The sequence below is a fragment of the Myotis daubentonii genome, chromosome 1 (assembly GCF_963259705.1).
Source record: "Myotis daubentonii chromosome 1, mMyoDau2.1, whole genome shotgun sequence".
NCBI lineage: Eukaryota > Metazoa > Chordata > Mammalia > Chiroptera > Vespertilionidae > Myotis > Myotis daubentonii.
Genome location: NC_081840.1, coordinates 22,695,977 through 22,714,378, shown reverse-complemented (window position 1 = coordinate 22,714,378; position 18,402 = coordinate 22,695,977). Strand labels below are relative to the sequence as shown.

Sequence of the window (18,402 nt, the reverse complement as noted above, 5' to 3'; positions counted from 1 at the left end):
AGTCCCCTACCAGGGAGCTTCCAATCCATCCCGCCCAACGAGGCAAGGATTGTTCTCCGATTGGCTATTCCCTTTCACGTCCTATTTCCGGTTCTGAGGCCGGGAGGCTAAGGCGGCAAGTGATTGGAGGGCTCTGCTCTGGAAGTGCTACCGAAGGCGGGCCTAGCGGGGTGCCGAGGAGGGAGCGGGTCTGCACCATGGCGGCTCTGTTGGCTGGGAGCCCGGTCGGGGCTGCACGTGCGGCTGCCCGCAGAGGCCCGCTAGTCTCCTGTCGAAGGTGGGCCGGTGCCGCGGCAGACACCGTGTACGACGTGGTGGTGTCAGGTGGAGGCCTCGTGGGCGCCGCCATGGCCTGTGCCTTGGGTAAGCGCATCTCCAAGGCCAGCCGTGTGGGGGAGAGGGGCCGTGGAGCGGTGGGAACCCTGGGAGTTCGGACACTGTTTTCCCAAAGTCTGAGCGTTGCGGATCTTGTGGCCCCTTCCCTCCCCCAGAGGATCCCCAGGGCCCCAGGGCAAGCGTTTGGTTCTTCGGGTGCCGAAGGGTCAAAAGTGGGAGGTACCTTAGGAGTCCTTCCAACCTAAAGGGAAATACACTGAGTGGCCAGATTATTATGACCACCCCATCAGTACAATGAAGTGAATTAGTTATGCAAGTAATAATAATAAAACCTTGAGAGTATTTGCTTAGGGAGTTTTCAGTATTCAGTATTTTTGGAAGTACTGATGGGGTGGTCATAATAATCTGGCCACTCAGTCAGTGTAGACCTACCTGCTCAGGGTTATTTAGCTATGGGCAAAACTGGAAGCAGTCAGGCATTGTTGCATTGGGCTATGTGTTTTCCCCCTCCACCTCCCTCTCCTCCTCTTTCTTTTCTTTCCTCTTTCTGTGTGTGTGTGTGTGTGTGTGTGTGTGTGTGTGTGTGTGTGTTTTAACAGCTTCATTGAAATATAATTTGCATACCATAAATTTCACCCATTTACCACTATTTTATTTATTGACGGATTTGAGAGAGAGAGAGAAACATGGATTTGTTGTCCCACTTATTTTTGCATTCATTGGTTGATTGTTTGGATGGAACCGCAACCTTGGTGAATGGGACACTGTAACACACTGAGCTACGGGGCCAGAGTTAAAGTCCACCCATTTGAAGCATACAATTTAATGTGCGTGTTTTTTTGTGTACTCACACAACTGTGCAGCCATCACGACACATTTTGGAACATGTTTATTACCTCCAAAAGAAATCTGAACTCATTGGCAGCCACTGCCCATTTCTCCCCAATCTTAGCTCTAGGCCAGTGATTTTCAATGGCTTTCATCTCATGGCACACATAAACTAATTACTGAAATTACAAAACATGTATTTTTTGCCGATCTGACAAAAAATAGGTATAAATAGTTATAATTTTGATTCATTCACACTAATGGCTATTGTGTTGGCAATTGCCATTTTTGAATTTGACAAGGGAAAGAGGCCAGTGCCCCTGACTAGTCAGGGATTGCATGTTTTAAAAATTCCTGCAGCACCACTGGTTGCAAATCACTGCGCTAGGCAACCACTCATGTATTTTCCTGTCTGTAGATTTGCTTTCACTGGACATTTCCATCTACATGAAATCTACTTAATGTTCTCAAGGTTCATCGGCTGTATCATGTGCCAATACTTCACTCATTTTATGGCTGAGTAATATTCCATTGTGTGGATATAATACGTTTTGTTCATTCATTCATTAAGTGGTGGATGATTTTGTGTATACACTTTTGTGTAAACATATTTTTGGTTATCTTAAATAGATCCCTAGGAGTGGAATTGCTGAGTCATATGGTAATTCAGCCAAACAGTGTTACAAACTGGTTGCACCATTTTACATTCCTACCAGCAATATAGGAGTGGTCCAATTTTTCTACATCCTGGATACTTGTTAATGTTTTTTTTGTTTTTAGTCTTTCCATTGGGTGTGAAGTGGTATCTCCTGGTTTTGAGTTGTATCCCCATAAAGACTAATGCTCCATAAAGCATCTTTCATATGCTTATTGGTCATTTGTATATCTTTTGGGGAAATGCCTGTTACAGTTTTTGCCCATTTGAACTATTTGTCTTTATTTTTGAGTTGTAAGATTTTTTCATGAATTCTCAGTACACATCCCTTGTCAGATAAATGATTTGCAAATATTTTCTCCCATATTGTGGGTTGTCTTTTCACTTTCTTGATGGTGTCCTTTGAAGCCCAAAAGTTTTTTACTTTTTATTTTTTGTTCCTTACCTGAGGATATTTTTTCCATTGATTTTTAGAGAGAGTGGAAGGGAGAGGGAAAGACAGAGAGAGAAACATCAATGTGAGAGAGACATTGATTGGTTGCCTCCTGCACACAGACCGACTGGGAGTGAGGATCCAGCCTGCAATCCAGGTATATGCCCTTGACTGGAATTGAACCCCCAACCCTCAGTCCACAGGCTGACGCTCTAACCACTGAACCAAACCGGCTAGCGTCAAAAGTTTTTAATTTTGATGAAATTGAACTTACCAGTCTTTCACCACTTAGGTGTTCGGTGTCATAGTTAAGAAATCGTTATTTAACCCAAAGTCATGAAGATTCACTCCTATGCTTTCTTTTGAGAGTTTTATAGTTTTAGCTCTTACATTTAAGCCTATCATCTACTTTGAGTTAAACTTTGTGTATAAGGTGAGGTAAGAACTTTGCTTTCATATTTATAGTTTTGGCTGCTTCACTACCCTGTGAGGTAGATATTACTTTCATATCTTATATGAGAAAAGTTGCCTGGCAAAGGTTAAGTAAGGACCAGAGTCTCATAACCAGGCACTAGCAGAATCTGAATTCAAACCCAGGCCACCAAACTCAGGAAAGTTTGCTTTTAACAACTGTACAGTGACTTTCAGAAATTAGGTTTGATTTTTCTGGCCTCACAAAGATCACTAATAGTGTTTGTTGCCTTGAGAATTAGAGTGTGGTTCCTCTTCTAGGAAACTGGTGGGAAACAATGCTGTGTATAAGCTGATGGGCTGAGTCTCAAAGTAATTATAGAAAACATAGTTATCAATTATTAAGCACTTGCTATGGATAGGCATATTTTAAAGTAGTCTACATACATTTTTATTTAATCTTCATAATAATCTTGATTGTGCAGGTAAGGAAGTTAAAGCTCAAGAAAACTTAAGTAATTTGCACTCAAAAGCCAGTAATTAAGAAAAGCAAAGGTTTTTGTGTATATACCCTTTCTCCCTGACAGCTATTTTGGTTGTACCTATTGATAAATGGGTTAAAATAGTGGTTCTCAGGTGCATTTAAAAATCATCTGGGTTGTTTTGTTTTGTTTTGGTTTTGGGTTTTGAAAAACTAAGACAGGCACATAAATAAAATTCAAAAGGAATTTTGAAATACAAAGAAAAAGCCTAAGCAACCGTTTGACCGTTTAACCGGTTGCTATGACATGCACTTATCACCAGGGGGCAGACGCTCAATGCAGGAGCTGCCCGCTGGTGGTCAATGCGCTCCCACAGCGGGAGCGCCGCTCAGCTGACCGAGGGGTGCCAGTTGCAGGGCTCACGGCTGGCCGCCACAGCCTGGAGACCGCAGCGGAGTGGCAGTGAGCCTACTGAGGGGTGGCAGCAGGCACAGTGGTGCAGGGATGAGCAGGAGCCGCAGGCAGCGTTGGCCTGCCGGTTTAGGCCCAATCCCCGCAGGCCATGCCGAGGGACCCCCCTCCTCCCCCACAAGTCCGTACACGAGCCTCTAGTAAGACTTCATTTTTTATTGTTAGCCACCCAGTTCTCTTCACGGACAATCACTGTTGCCCGTTTGTGGGCGATACTTTAGAAATGAGGGTTCACAGTTCTACCCCCAGTAACTGATTCAGTTTGCCCAGGTGAGGCCCTTTATTAACATGTGTCCCTGGGGATGGATGCAGGTCTGAGGACCACACTTTGAGAATGAGAAACACAGGGAAGTGACGAACTGTCTTGTAATAACTTTACCTCTTAACTTTTGTGCAGTGTTATACACCTTTCATAGGCAGGTGTAGTGGGGGTGTTTTCTCCTGTTGAGTCAAGTGAACTACCTGCTTGGCATTTTGTGTGTGCTGATGTCTCCCCGGATCGTCATGGCAGGTATCCCAAAGAAAATGCCTTGTCAGTAGTTGGTATCCTGACTGACCTTACTTTATAGTTCCACACCCATTTGATTTTAGATAGATGGCTCTTCATCTTGTCGGATCAGTCAGCTTATGTTTTCCTTGATTTTTCTTCAAACTCAAATTTCTGTTCTAGGCTTGAAATATCTGTATTTCCCTTTTACATTGTTATTTGTAAACTTGTAAATTCTCTAATATGTTTTTGACACACGAGTTTTCTAAAATGTTACATTAAATAGCTAAAAAATAAAGTATTAAACTTGGCTATATCTTATAATGTGTTTGGAAATCTAATTCTTTTCCTGTTAGTTTCCTGGTCTCTTGTTTAACAAAAATCTCTGTGAAGACATTGTCTACTTTATGGATTGAGGAGATAACAGCATTTGCTGCTGGGGCTATTAATATAAGGGGGGGAAAATTCCTGTCCCCTAGGAGTTTAGAATTTAGCAAAGGAGAAAGATTTGTAAATAACTGATCAAAGGAGGAATGAGATGAAGCTCTCCTAGAGGAACGGGGTGGGGGGTGGTGGTTGGGCAATTCTATCACATATTTTTCTCCTTTATTGGCAGCAGCAACTCACTGCATGTTTTTGCCTTGTGTCTTTTTCTGAGACACTGGAGGGACTGACTGTAATGTGCTACAGACACCCAGTGATGGAATCCCCAAGTCCCCCGCCCCCCCTTTTTATTTTAAATAATTTTTTATTGGTTTCAGAGAGGAAGGGAGACGGAGAGAGAGGTAGAAACATCAATGATGAGAGAGATTCATTGATTGGTTGCCTCCTGTACACCCCACATTGTGGATGGAGCCTGCAACCTGGGCATGTGCCCTAACCGGCAATCAAACCCTAACCTGGTTCATAGGTCGACGCTCGACCACTGAGCCACGCCAGCTGGGCCCAAGTTCCCTTTTTACTTCCTCTGCAATGTTTTAGGATCAGATTTGCAGGCACAACTGATGCATTTTTGGCTCCCTTTTACAGACTAATTCTTTATCCTTGAGTTAATCTTGACGCCACAATGAATTTTGTTTATTAACTACATTTTTTCTGTTGAACAGGATTTGTAATTTTCAGTGATGTTATTCTTTGAGGATTAGAAATATCTGGTGTCTAAATACTACCTTATGGCAGTTGGCAGGGTGGCTCACATGGCTGAAATGGTGGTATGTGTTATTGCTTAGGACTCTGCATGGTGTTTCCTTTTTGTGTGCTTTGTAAGAAATTTGTACCTAAGGGTTCAGGAATTAATTGTTGCTTCTCTTGGCAATGAAAAAATAAATTCTGATTTTCCTAAAATGATATAAAATTTTGCCTGTTTTTTTGTGTGTGTGTTTTTTGTTTGTTTGTTTGTTTTAGGATATGATATTCACTTTCATGATAAGAAAATCCTGTTGCTAGAAGCAGGTCCAAAGAAAGTATTGGAGAAATTGCCAGAAACTTACAGCAACAGGGTCAGCTCCATTTCCCCTGGCTCTGCAACCCTTCTCAGCAGTGAGTAGAACATCCTCTCTCATAGAACCAATCTCCTGTCTCTCTCGGCTCCCCGAGCACCTGGGCGGAGGGAGCTCGCTGAGGCGGGTGGGAGAGAGAGGTGTGGTTGGAGTCTGGCGGGTAGTTGAAGATGCGGACCTCTGAAATCGTTAATGTGCCAATTCCCAGTCTGAGGAAGACGTCCTTGGGACATGTGGGTCCATCGCATAGACTTCATTTGTGATGTGGGGTCATTATAAATGAGTGGAACTAAAACCATATGAACTAATTATGAGCATTCACTTCCAGTAGCCCCACCCTCTTCATTCCCAGAGTCCGCCCTGTAGGAAGCTAGGGAGCCTGTGTAATAAATGCTTTTGGGGTGAAGATGGATGTGTGCAAACAGGACCAGCTGTCAGCAAATTGTCTTTAGGTCTCTGCCAAATGTTATTCCCTCGGACTATCCTGTCTGGAACCACCTTATCTAAAATAGACTCTCGTATCACTCTCTAGCCCAGTCGTGGGCAAACTACGGCCCACGGGCCGGATCTGGCCCGTTTGAAATGAATAAAACTAAAAAAAAAAAAAGACCGTACCCTTTTATGTAATGATGTTTACTTTGAATTTATATTAGTTCACACAAACACTCCATCCATGCTTTTGTTCCGGCCCTCCGGTCCAGTTTAAGAACCCATTGTGGCCCTCGAGTCAAAAAGTTAGCCCACCCCTGCTCTAGCCCCTTCTACTGCTTTATTTTTCTTCATAACACTACCACCTGACATTATATTACGTATTTGTTTTTTACTACAAATAATACATTAGAATGTTAGCTACAGAAAGGTGGGGACTTTGTCCATTCAGTTTCCACTTTTTGCTCAGTACCTAGAAATGTATTTGTCACATTTTAGGTGCTCTGTAAATATTTCCTCAATGAGTGAATCTCTTCAGTGCCCTGGGGATCAACAAAAAGTAGTCTTTATTCAGAGAGTTTGTAACTTCAGTAGGATGGCAAAGAAAAAGGAACAGTATGGCTTAGATTTCCTTACTCGTTTCCCTTACTTTACAATGTGATTTGACCTGTTGATCATGAAAGCTGGGTCTTTTTCATACTGTGTAATCTGAGCTGAGGAACAGAGTAGCGTAGCTCCTGCCATCAAACAGGACAGAAGGGGAGAGTATTTCTCTATTATGGAGAACACTGAGAACAACCTCTAACAACAAGACGGAGGGACACAGGGGAGCCCAGGAAGGATGCTCTGCTCTCTACATAGATCCTTTCTTTTGTAGGTTTTGGTGCCTGGGACCACATCTGCAACATGAGATACAGAGCCTTTCGGCGAATGCAGGTGCTTCCACATTCTCCAGGTTTTCTGAGAACGTGGCAAGAATCAGTGTCCACACTCCGTCTAAGAAAGTGGGGCAAAGCATTCCCAAGAGAATTTTCTTCTCACCTTATGTCCTGCCAGAGGGATTGACAGTTTGTGATCATTCTGCTCTGTCACTTGGGAAAGCAGTGATGTTTCCTGTTCCTTGGGTTGTCATACAGACGTTCCCTTTGTGTTGCCAGGTGTGGGACGCCTGCTCAGAGGCCCTGATCATGTTCGACAAGGATAACCTGGATGACATGGGCTATATAGTGGAGAATGACGTCATCATGCATGCCCTCACGAAGCAGCTGGAGGCCGTGTCAGGTGAGGCCCCACCTCTCCATCTCCCTTTCATTCTCTGGAAGGTGAACTCTTTAGAATTACTCTGGGCTCACTGGAAGAAAGGATCCCTTTTACAAATACTGAATGTGCACCATAAACAAACATTCTGATACTTAGGGTTTTTCTTTTACAGCTTTATCCAGGTATAATTTACATACCAGAAAATTTACCCATTTTAAGTGTACAATTCAATGATTTTTTTATTTATAGAGTTATGCCACCATCATCACATGACTTTAGAATATTTCCATTACCTCAGAGGAAACCTGGAGCTCATTCATAATATTCCCCAATCCAACCCCAGCCCCTGGCACCACTACTCTACTTTCTGTCTTTTGGGATTTGCCTGTTCTGGACATTTCATAGAGTTAGACTCATAAAACATGTATTCTTTGGTGTCTGACTTCTCCTATTGAATGTATTTTTGAGATGTATTCATGTTGTAACATGTCAGTACTTTATTCTTTTTTATTGCCAGTTGTATTCCCTTGTATGTGCCCTGACCAGGGATCAAACCCATAAACTTGGCATATTGGGAGGATGCTCTAACCAACTGAGCTACTCGGCCAGGGCTCCTACCCCTTTTTAAAATATATATATATAGCTATCCCAGTGACTATGGAATGGTATCTCATTATAGTTTGGATCGTATTTCCCTGATGACTAATAATGTTGAGTGTCTTTTCATGTGCTTTTTGGTCATTTGTTTGTCTTTGGAGAAAGGTGTATTCAGAATCTTTTGCCCATTTAAAAACTGGATTATTTGTCTTTTTGTGAGTTATAGGAGTTCTTTTTTAATTTAAAAAAAATTGATTTCAGAGAGGAAGAGAGAGCTAAAAACATCAGTGATGAGAGAGAATCATTGATCGGCTGCCTCCTGTATACTCCCAACTGGGGATTGAGCGCGCAACCCTGGCATGAGCCCTGATCAGGAATCGAACCGTGACCTCTTGGTTCATAGGTCGACTCTCAACCCGAGCTATATCGGCCAGGCCAGAGTTCTTTATGTATTCTGGATATAAATTCCTTATTCAATATATGATTTGCAAGTATTTCGGGGTTGTTCTAAAGAGAAAAAATTGGAAGCAACCTGAAATGCTTTTGGTATGGGTAGTAGTTCACCCATGTAATGAGCTTCTGTGCATCTTTTAAAGATAATTTAGACCTAATATTTAGTAACTTAGAAATATGTCCCACAGTCTATTGGTGAAAAATATTGCATGTCACATGATCCCACTTGTGTGTGTGAGGGTGTGCACGCCACATAAACATGTATGGAAATTGTTTGGTAAGCTCTATGGCAAAGCCTTAACTGTAGTTGTCTCAGGGCATGACTGAGGGTGGTTCCCCCCACCCCCCTTTTAAACTTTTCTTTTGTTCAGACTTTTACAGTGAGCATATCATTTTTATGGTCAGAGAAGTAAAATGATTTCCAGGGGGAAGAAAAATGTTCTGAAATCTAGAAGTTTGAGCCCGTGGTATTTCCATGCTGTTTACTCTGAAAGCACACATGGGCTCATTAAGCGTAGAGTGAACTGGAAGAGCAGGAGGGGAAGAGTGCCTGCTGTAGGCTGGCAATTCACTGAGAGAGTGATTTTTTACACTGACTCATCCCTGTGGTTTTGTTGTTTATCAGCTCTCAGACAATAGCACCAGTCACATGAGGATATTTTAGATCTTTTCTTGTTTAGGAGTAAAGGACAAGAGACAGCTGTCCTGGGACCTTGCTTTAGGTTTAGTTATGGCTTTTCTTCAAGCCTGTGTGGGCCATCTTCCTAATGTTTTGTGTTTTCTCTTCTGACCTCCCTAGACCGAGTGACTGTTCTCTACCGGAGCAAAGCAGTCGGCTATACCTGGCCTTCTCCCATTTCCATGGCAGACTCCAGCCCTTGGGTTCATATTACCCTAGGTGATGGCAGCACCCTCCAGACCAAATTGTTGGTAGTTAAAGATTCTTATTTTGCCAGGGGTCTTGCATAGCCACATTGTAGCCTCAATCCTAGGGCCTCTAGTTTTCCATCTAAGCAACAGTTGATGTTAATTTTAGGCTAAGCTCTTGGTTATAAGGTCCAGTACCCAGTAAGCCAGCTCCAGTTAAGATGGTCTTGTTGTAAATCCTGTACAGGACCAAATCTCCTGGACCATCTTAGGTCATGAAATAAGGACAGCTGGCCTCACAGGGACAGGAACCAGAGTATCAGAAATTGAGGCTGTTCTTTCCCTCCCAGGAGCCCTGTAAGTCATCTCCTTGTGTCTTATATTTTTCCTCTCTCTGCTCATCAGCTTTCCCTTTTCCATGGCAGCCCTCCCTCACCTTACATCAGGACTGTTCAGCTCTGGTGCCTGCGTATTGCTTTCTAGTCTAAATAGCAAGGGAATTTGGCTGGGTTTAACCTGTGGCTGGCACCTCGTGGGTCAGATGTCCAGCTTTGGTCTGACCCCAGCTGAGGCCGGGGTCACATATGAAGAGCCGCCCCTTTAGAGCTGTGAGTGAGGCAGGCATGATAAAAAGTTGTCTGCCATAGATGGGCTTGCCAGCAGTTAGAACTAGAGAAATCTTTAGGAGGCAGAGACAAACTTCTGGAGCAGTTTCATTTACTCAAAGATTATAAGACTTAGCAGGCTCTTGTCTCTGTGCAGATTGGTGCAGATGGTCACAACTCAGGAGTACGGCAAGCTGCTGGAATCCAGAATGTCAGCTGGGACTACGACCAATCTGCTGTTGTGGCTACTCTGCATTTGTCGGAGGTAAGAGCCTGAGCCCAGCCCTGGCCAGTATGGTTCAGTTGGTTGGGACATTGTCCTGTATACCGAAAAAGGGCAGGTTCGATTCCAGTCAGGGTGCATGCCTAGGTTGCGGGTTTGATCCCTAGTTGGGGCACATAAAAGAGGCAACCGATTGATGTTTCTTTCTCACATGGATGTTTCCCTGTCCCTTTCTCTCTCCCTTCTTCTCCCTCTAAAATCAATAAACATATCCCCAGGTGAGGATTTAAAAAAGAAAATAAGACGCTGAGCCCACCATCTGGGGGCCCTGCTGGTGTTTGATATGTGTGCTTCTCACAACCGGCCTCCTTTCTATTGCAGGTCACAGAAAACAATGTAGCTTGGCAGAGGTTTCTTCCCTCCGGGCCCATCGCTCTGCTCCCGGTAAGACGTCTGTCTGGCTAGTCTGCTTACACACATCCAGCCTCCCTTTTAGGACTTCATTTTCTCTCAGCCATTTTCAGGTTCCAAGTGAAGTATCTCCCGGCTAGCTCCGTTTCTCCTTCATGCCTTTATGCTTGATAGTGCCCAAGAACAGAAGTTTCAGCTCTCAGTATTGATGGTGTTCTTTTGAGACAGCTCTCAGACACCTTGAGTTCCTTGGTCTGGTCCACATCCCATGAGCATGCAGCAGAGCTGGTCAGCATGGACGAGGAGAACTTTGTGGATGCCATTAACTCCGCCTTTGTGAGTATCAGCTTGTCTGCCTGATGAGGTGTTGCAGGGGTAGATACAGAAAGGCAGTTTGAGTAGGAAAAAGTAACCAACCAGCTGCCCTTTTATCACTGAAAGGCTTGGTCTGGATGACGTGGAGGAGGGCATTCAGGGGAATCTAAACAATAGGAATCAGTAACTTGTGTGCCCTTTTGAGGGTCATGGGCTGCTGTTATGCTGATTGAACAGCTGCCTGGGTGGAAGTTAGCACTGGCCTCTTTTGAAGCTGTAATTCTTAGGTAATCTTGAGCAGCTCTACTGGGTCCCAGGTACCTGAACCTTTGAAGCCTAATTCATCGGAATGTTTTGGAGAGGGGTTAATCACATTTCAGTGGGGGTCTTAGACCAGAGGTGGGGATTGTCCGGCCCATGGGCCATGTAAGGCCCGCAAAATCATTTGGTCTGGCCCTGCCAAGGCATTAGGGGTGAGTTAGTTAATGTTTGACCAAACATAGCAGGCTAATTTCTAAGGTGATAATTTTGTATGGTCCTTAAATGACGTTATAAATATCCAAATGGCCCCTGGCAGAAAAAGGGTTCCCCACCCTTGCTTTAGACAGACATAGGTTCAATACTGGTACTGAAAAATGGAAATACTATCACCAACCTTTGAGAGGTTAATAATAATAAAAGTCTAAAGACTTAAGATGAGAGACTTTATGTAAAATGCTTGCAGCATACCTCATACATTATAGATGCTCGAATAGTAATGATTCTGGAGTAATATGGCTTTTAGATAATATGGCACATTATTTCTGAAGTTTAAATGCTACATTTATCTAAATTCACTAATATGATAATTGGTAACATTTATCGAGCGCTTACTATGTGCCAGGTACAGGGGAAGAGTTTTACCTGCATGTATTTATTTAAATCAGTGGCTCTCTGAGGTAGGTACTGTTAACATGCTCATTTAGAGATATGTAACTTGCCCAAGATTCTACCTCTTGTGCAAAGCTGGGTTCTGAAATGAGGCTCTCCCTCAAGTCTATGGTTTTAACTACCAAACTCCACTACCTCACTAATAATTCACACCAAAGAACTTAAGTTTCACTGCACTATGGTAGTAACAGTAAAAGGAACTAAACATACTGAAGTGGCTTCCAAGATAACTGCTACCCACCCTGGGCCACTTAGCATATACTAGTATTCCTGGCACAGGCCTCTGTAGGACATTCATTTAGCAACTAGAGGCCTGGTGCACAAAATTCATGCACTTGGGGGGGTTATGGTGGGGGAGGGTCCCTCAGCCCGGCCTGCACCCTCTTGCAGTCCAGAACCCCACACTCCTTATCGCCCACCTGCTCGCTGCTCCTTACCTCGCTCGCCAGCTGTGAGCCCGGCTTCTGGCTGAGCAGCGCTCCCCGTGTGGAAGCACACTGACCACCAGGGGGCAGCTCCTGCGTTGAGCATCTGCCCCCTGGTGGTCAGTGCACATGATAGTGACCGGTCGTTCTGGTCATTCCACTTAGGCTTTTATTATATAGATAATTACAAGTGCCTTCTACATAAAAGGGTCTGGTGATAGACCAGTCCCTGCTTTTAGGGCAGCTCATAGTCAAGTGAGGAGAAAGGTACATAAATGACAATTTCAGAACAGTGGTAGAATATGCATGGGATGCTATGGGAACAAAGGTGAGCACACACAGGCGAGTTTGGAAGGTTTATAAAAAGAGCTGACAGCCTCGGGTGCTCTGAGGTGAGATCCTGGTGAAGTCCAAGTGGGAGGACATTCTAAGCAGAGGGCGTGTCAGAGGCAAGAGGATGAGCTACATTGTGGCTGGTGCAGGTGATTGAGGTTGGGGCTTAGCGATTTGGCTTGATCCTACAACCTGGAATCTGTGTTTTGCCTTTATTGGAGGGACTTGTCACTTGGGGGGTCTAGATTGTTTTAGGCATGTTAGGTACCATTGTCCTTGGCTTTGGTTATAAAAAGAGTTTCCTTGTTTAATTTTTAATTCCCTGCTAGTCACTGATGAAATTTCACTTTTGTTTTGTGGCGGATGCTACTCAGTGGAGTGACGCTAACCACACAGACTTCGTTGACTCGGCCAGCACCATGCTGCACTACGCCGTTGCCTTTCTGAAGCCCACTAAGGTCTCAGCTCGCCAGCTGCCGCCAAGCGTAGCCAAGGTGGACGCCAAAAGCCGCGTACTGTTTCCTCTTGGGTTGGGACATGCTGCTGAGTACGTCCGGCCTCGGCTGGCGCTCATCGGGTAAGATGATGGCAGAGCAGAGCTATTCCCTTCTCACTCTGCTGCTGGAGGCCACACCTAAACTCTGCTTCATTCTCAGGGATGCAGCCCACAGAGTCCATCCACTGGCAGGACAAGGTGTCAACATGGGCTTTGGGGATATCTCCAGCTTGGTCCATCACCTTAGAACTGCAGCCTTCGATGGGAAAGACTTGGGTAAGGATTCCGGTACTTTAAAGAAGTATCCAGGGGTCATGTAGTTAGAGAAAATCAGGACCCCTGAATGCCCCTCAGTAGCTAGATGTGGTGGACATAAGTGTGTGCGCTTTTCTTGGAAAGAAAACTTCACTATGGGATTAGGGTGTAACTTTCCTTTTTTCCTCCAGGCTCCATGAGCCACCTCACAGGTTATGAGACAGACCGACAACGTCACAACACTGCTCTTCTGGCTGCTACTGACCTGCTGAAAAGGCTCTATTCCACCAGTGCTACCCCTCTTGTGCTGCTCAGGACGTGGGGCTTGCAGGCCACAAATGCAGTATCTCCACTCAAAGTAAGAGGTCGCTCATGGCTCTCAGAGTCTTGGTCACTGAGGAATGACTTTGCCAATGACTTAAATTTGAATTAATTTTCTTGGCTGTAAAATTATCCTTCTTATCTTCTCCAATAATGAGCAAAAAAGACCTTGCTGGGCTTGTTGGTTGCTAGGGCCTATCTAAGCAGTAATTTTATACAGGATAAGGAAGGGCTTAAAATAGCAAGTAGGGGCTTTCAAAGATAAAGATGCTTCAACTCCTTTTGCTGCTTGGTCAGCTTTTTCTACTGAGAAACATCCATTGAAAGGCACTTTGGAGGGACTCTTGTGAAGAGCATCTATCTGGGACTTTTGCTGAGTTTTTGCTTTATTCACTTTGGATACTTGAAAGTATTTTCTTCACCCGCCCTCACAATGTCAGGATATCACTCACTTTGTTTCATTTCTCTTTAGGAACAGATTATGGCCTTTGCAAGCAAATGAATGCTCCTCTTCTGCAGGTTATATTGAAGAAAAAGAAACATCTTTTCCCAAGGCCATCATACAGTTTCAAGATTTAATTTAATAAACTGACTTTATATTAGCATTCTCTAGTTTCTTTTTCTCCTTTATTTAAGGGGTCTGTGGAACCCAAATGAGTGATAATTTGCTGTGGGGAGGGGTATATAAACCAAGCCAAGAAAAACCCCAAAGAAAGACTATTAGGATTTTTTTGAAAATAACTTTTTATTACTAAAACAACTTAAGGTGCTATCTCATTCATTTTCACTTGTTAACAATCCTTTCTAAAGAGAAGATCTATAGTTTTTTTTAAATACTGGTCATAAATCTATACAATTATCTTTTGATAAAGAAGAATTAGAAATATTCAATTGATGAATTTTTGTTAGAATTACTGTTTTAAAATTAAAAAATAAATTGCTTTAACCTTTGTTGTAGGTGCACTGGACTTTCTAAAAAGAAAACCAAATCTGTTGCTCATTGTTACTTCCTTATCACAGCACCGGATTTCACTTTTACTTACGGTTCCTCTCTGGGACACCACTGTCAGTTCAGTGACAAAACAATAAATAGTTTCATTGCACAGGTGTGAGAACTTCAGGAGCCAGGTCAAAGGGAAATCTGATTAGCAGCAGAATTTGTCGTATTTGGTTGCGCACTGGTGGCTGATGGGTGTAGGGGTGCTGTGGGTGTTTGAAGAGCTCACTTCGCAGAACCAGAGATGCCTCTTGAAGAGATTTGGGGGTCCATTAGATTTGTATACTGTAGAGAAAATTTTGTCCAAAAGTCTGATTTGTTGATGAAATGAGAAGAAACAGTCTGCTTTTGAACCAAGCTAAACTATTCTGTTTAGTTTAGCTTAGTTACTGAAGGAATGAGAAAGATGTTTCTACAGGGGAGCTTTTCAGGCAAATGCAGAAAATTTATAAGATACTAAGAGTAAAAAGTGATAGTGTCACAAATGTTCCTGGAATCTCTGGAAAGATGTGCCCAGAATGAAAGATGGCAACTACTGTGAAAGTTGTATGACTACTAGCAGAGTCCAGAAAGGTCACCACTGAATGGGGGGGGGGGGGGGTCATCTTTCACAAAAATTGGGAAGGTAGCCCAGGAAAGAACATGGACTCTCCTAAAGTATGCAAATAAAGTCAGGCAAAATAGGAAGAATTTTAAGGCACATCTTACAAGGCCCTCCGTTACCACAGAGGATGTTCTTCATATGATGATGGTGAACACACAACAACTATGTGCCAGGCCAGGTCCTAAGTATTTGAAATATATAAACACATTTATAGAAAAGAAACTTAACCAGCAATATTAGCCACTACAGGATTCCTCAATAAGAGGCCCAAAAGGTACACTAAGGGGCAAAAGGACATTATAGACAAGTCATTTTTTCTAAGAAATAAAAATTCTTATTCCATATTGCTCCTAACATGGATAAACTGGTTAATTCTCTCCATATGTTCTAGTCAAGATTATCAGAATTTAGGTAAACACATTGCTGGAGTTAATGCATCTATCCAAGAGTTCTAGAGGTACTTGGGATGACCAAAGGAGTCTGAACAGCCTCTGTCCATAAGAAAATCTTCACAGACAAGCTATGACAAAGACCAGGGAATCTTGCCTCTCTCAACCGTCAAACTGGTGGAGTCTTTAGTGAACACAGCTTACCTCTTGGGGAAAACACTTGGTTTCTACTAGAGAAACTGGTCTCTCCCTAATCACGTGGAACAACATTTAGTGTATGACTGGTTCTAGCACTCAACCTGTGTGACAAAAATGGTAAGGGGTCCAGAAGCCAAGTGTTCTATTAAAGGAGAGACCACAAAGGACTCGGGAGGAATTTTCTTCAGGAGATGGAAAGGCTGTGAAAGGAGCGATTAGAGAAGACCACTGAGGAGAGATTGCAGCGCCACACTGAAGTGATGTTTAACATCAGTGCTGTCCCAAACGCAATGAGCTGTCTCAAAACATGCTAACCAGAAGCTAAGTACAGCTACTTAGAAATGTTAAGGGGATTCTGCAACAGTTAAAAGGCGGATTCTATCTTTGGGCTGTTCCCAACTCTAAAGATTGTATGACGTATTAGCATTCTTTTGAGGAAGACAATAGGTATCAAGGTGACCTTGGTATAAAAGTCAGTGTGAAAAAAGAAAATAAAGTCAGTATGAAGAATCTGAAAAATTCCACAATAAAATAAAGAAACCAAACAACACACTAAAATGTGGGAGATAAAGATAAAATTTGGCTAGCTACTTGCACATCAGATGTTAACCACTTACTGACTCAGTGGAATAACTTTAAAAAAGGAGCTCTTGTGAGGGCCAGGTGTTTAATAACATTTTTTGGTGAGAGAGCCAGAAGAAAGCTACTGTGATGGCTACAAGCGTGGAAGATACAAACTTCTGGAAAGAAGCTGGGGGTAAAGAGCCAAGGTCAAAGAGCCAGCCAACAGGAAGATCCTTCAAGCCCAAGGGCGCTGAGCGGGCAGACAAGAAGCAGGTGATGGGCCTATGGGAAAGTACGAGAGAATGAATTTTAGGGGAAGTAATTCACAAAATGAAGGGCTCAGAGCATTCCAACCCAAAAAGAGAATCCACAGTGTGAGGGCCCAAATGGCCAACAAAATAAAATGTTAGTTTACCATCGAGAAGGGTATCAGAAACCCTGGAACTAGACAATTTAGGAGATGGTAGCTAAAATGATCAGGGGCCAGGTAGGAGGAAATGTTGCTATAAACAGAATAAAAGGGCAAACTGAAAGGAGCTACGGCCAAAATCTAGATCCTCCAATAGAAGGGTAGAGATGTACTTCTTAGAAATACAAAGAAATAAGATTAGGATGACAAATTACTATAAACAGAGCCTGGAAGGAGGCACTGGCACTGAATAAACACATATTCCTAGAAGGTTGGACATACTCATTAATCTCACGGTTGACATAAAAAGTTGATTAAGAGAAGGTGGCCTATACAAGGCAGCCACGCTCTCCCAAAACATGTCCTTAGAGACTGGATGGCCTCTTTTCTTAAGGCTGTACAGGTAGGAGTTGCTCTCCTGCTAAGAGGACAGCTCTCAGCTGGCTGATTGGAGCTAGCACAAAGCAGGACCACACAACTTCAGAGATGGTACCTTTCTTTCCTCTTGAATTACAAAACCAGGTATTTTTTCCTCTCTTTTTTGGGCGAGTGGATGGGTATGATAAGGGTGGGACAAGGCAATGTGCAGGGAGGAAAAATATACTGGTGTTGACAGGCTATGGGATTGCAATCAGTCAGCTAAGATTAGCATGTAAGAGGAAACTTAAAATGTTCAAAAGGAAAGAGGCACTCAAAGGGTTGAAATGAGATTTTTCTTTGGTTAAGTTCCAAAGCTATTCCTTTTGGCTCTCTGTGACACACAAGCATGCTCAAAAATTTAGACTCTAGTACCAGCTGTGCAAGCAGAATGGTTAGGTACCAGTTCCTATTAGATGTGTAAAATTAATTAAACCCAAATCTCTAGACTTAAGGGCAAGAGCTGTCTACAAAAACCGCTTCCTCCTGATGAAGCCAGATGCTGGGTTTCAATCCAGGTGGTTTCCAGACCGCCTCATAACATGACTGAGTCTTGTCTCCTTCTCCCGTTAAAAGGTTGTTGGCAAATGCAGGCCTCAGAGGAAGGGTGTGGCCTCAGTGGGAGATGCCCAGAGACTGCAGCAAGTGAAAGGTGGCCCCCAAGGCCCAGCCTGTCTCTATGTTGTTCACTTTCTTTGTGAGCTGTTGGGGAGGAGAAAAAAAAGCCTTCACATTTTCATTCAATTTTAGCAAGCACGACATGGGCAAAGATCACCCACATGGCCAAACCAAGGCAAATTGGAAGTAGCCAGTCTGGAGGCCTCCCCACAACCCGTTTCTGCAAGTTTCCTTCCTGCCGTGGCCTATTACTGGCCCCTTGCCAAGCTGATCCCTGAATATTCTGGCACAGAAAGTGGTCTCACCCAGGCTTTCGACAGGACCTTTGGAACTCTTTCCCTAATCCTGAAATTAGATATAACAGGAGTTGGGAATAGAGTTAGAGGTATGAACGCACATACTAAAGCTTCCCCACTCATACTTTGTAAATAACTGCTGCTTCTTAAGCACTATTAACCATCTAAGGTTTTTAAGGCATTCTAGGCCAGGTTGAGCCTCAATTAGTTCATGACCCCATGTTAGACCCCAATTTCTCAACTACATAAAAGGGATTCAGTTAGTATTTATCAAATTGTTTTCTTCAGAATCCTGAGGGTTCCTTGGAAGCACTTCAAAGGGAAAGGGGGGCCACCTGGTGAAGGAGTCCCAGGCCCTGTACCTCTGCTTCAACCAGATACTCCACAT

General features: G+C 43.5%; 2 protein-coding genes across 4 annotated transcripts in view; one reads left to right on the top strand and one right to left on the bottom strand.

Moving 5' to 3' along the window:
* The first annotated feature begins 137 nt into the window (after positions 1-137).
* COQ6 (coenzyme Q6, monooxygenase) lies at positions 138-14,127 on the top strand. Of its 2 annotated transcripts, none has more exons than XM_059690788.1 (12): positions 138-363; positions 5,508-5,642; positions 6,909-6,967; positions 7,189-7,312; positions 9,141-9,271; positions 9,971-10,078; positions 10,418-10,480; positions 10,622-10,783; positions 12,825-13,027; positions 13,107-13,222; positions 13,393-13,559; positions 13,995-14,127. In XM_059690788.1, the coding sequence occupies exons 1-12, from the start codon at positions 198-200 to the stop codon at positions 14,022-14,024; spliced, it is 1,464 nt and encodes a 487-aa protein (XP_059546771.1). In that variant the 5' UTR covers positions 138-197; the 3' UTR covers positions 14,025-14,127. The 2 variants fall into 2 exon arrangements, with proteins under 2 accessions (XP_059546771.1, XP_059546782.1); XM_059690799.1 differs by having other exon boundaries at positions 139-363; positions 10,676-10,783.
* Positions 14,128-14,248: 121 nt separating this feature from the next.
* ENTPD5 (ectonucleoside triphosphate diphosphohydrolase 5 (inactive)) overlaps positions 14,249-18,402 on the bottom strand; it is a 36,233-nt gene continuing 32,079 nt past the window's right edge. For both annotated transcript variants that reach the window (XM_059690766.1, XM_059690772.1), the window contains one exon: positions 14,249-17,802. In XM_059690766.1, coding sequence (XP_059546749.1) covers positions 17,716-17,802 — 87 coding nt within the window. In that variant the 3' untranslated portion in view covers positions 14,249-17,715. The remainder of the gene's footprint in view (positions 17,803-18,402) is intronic.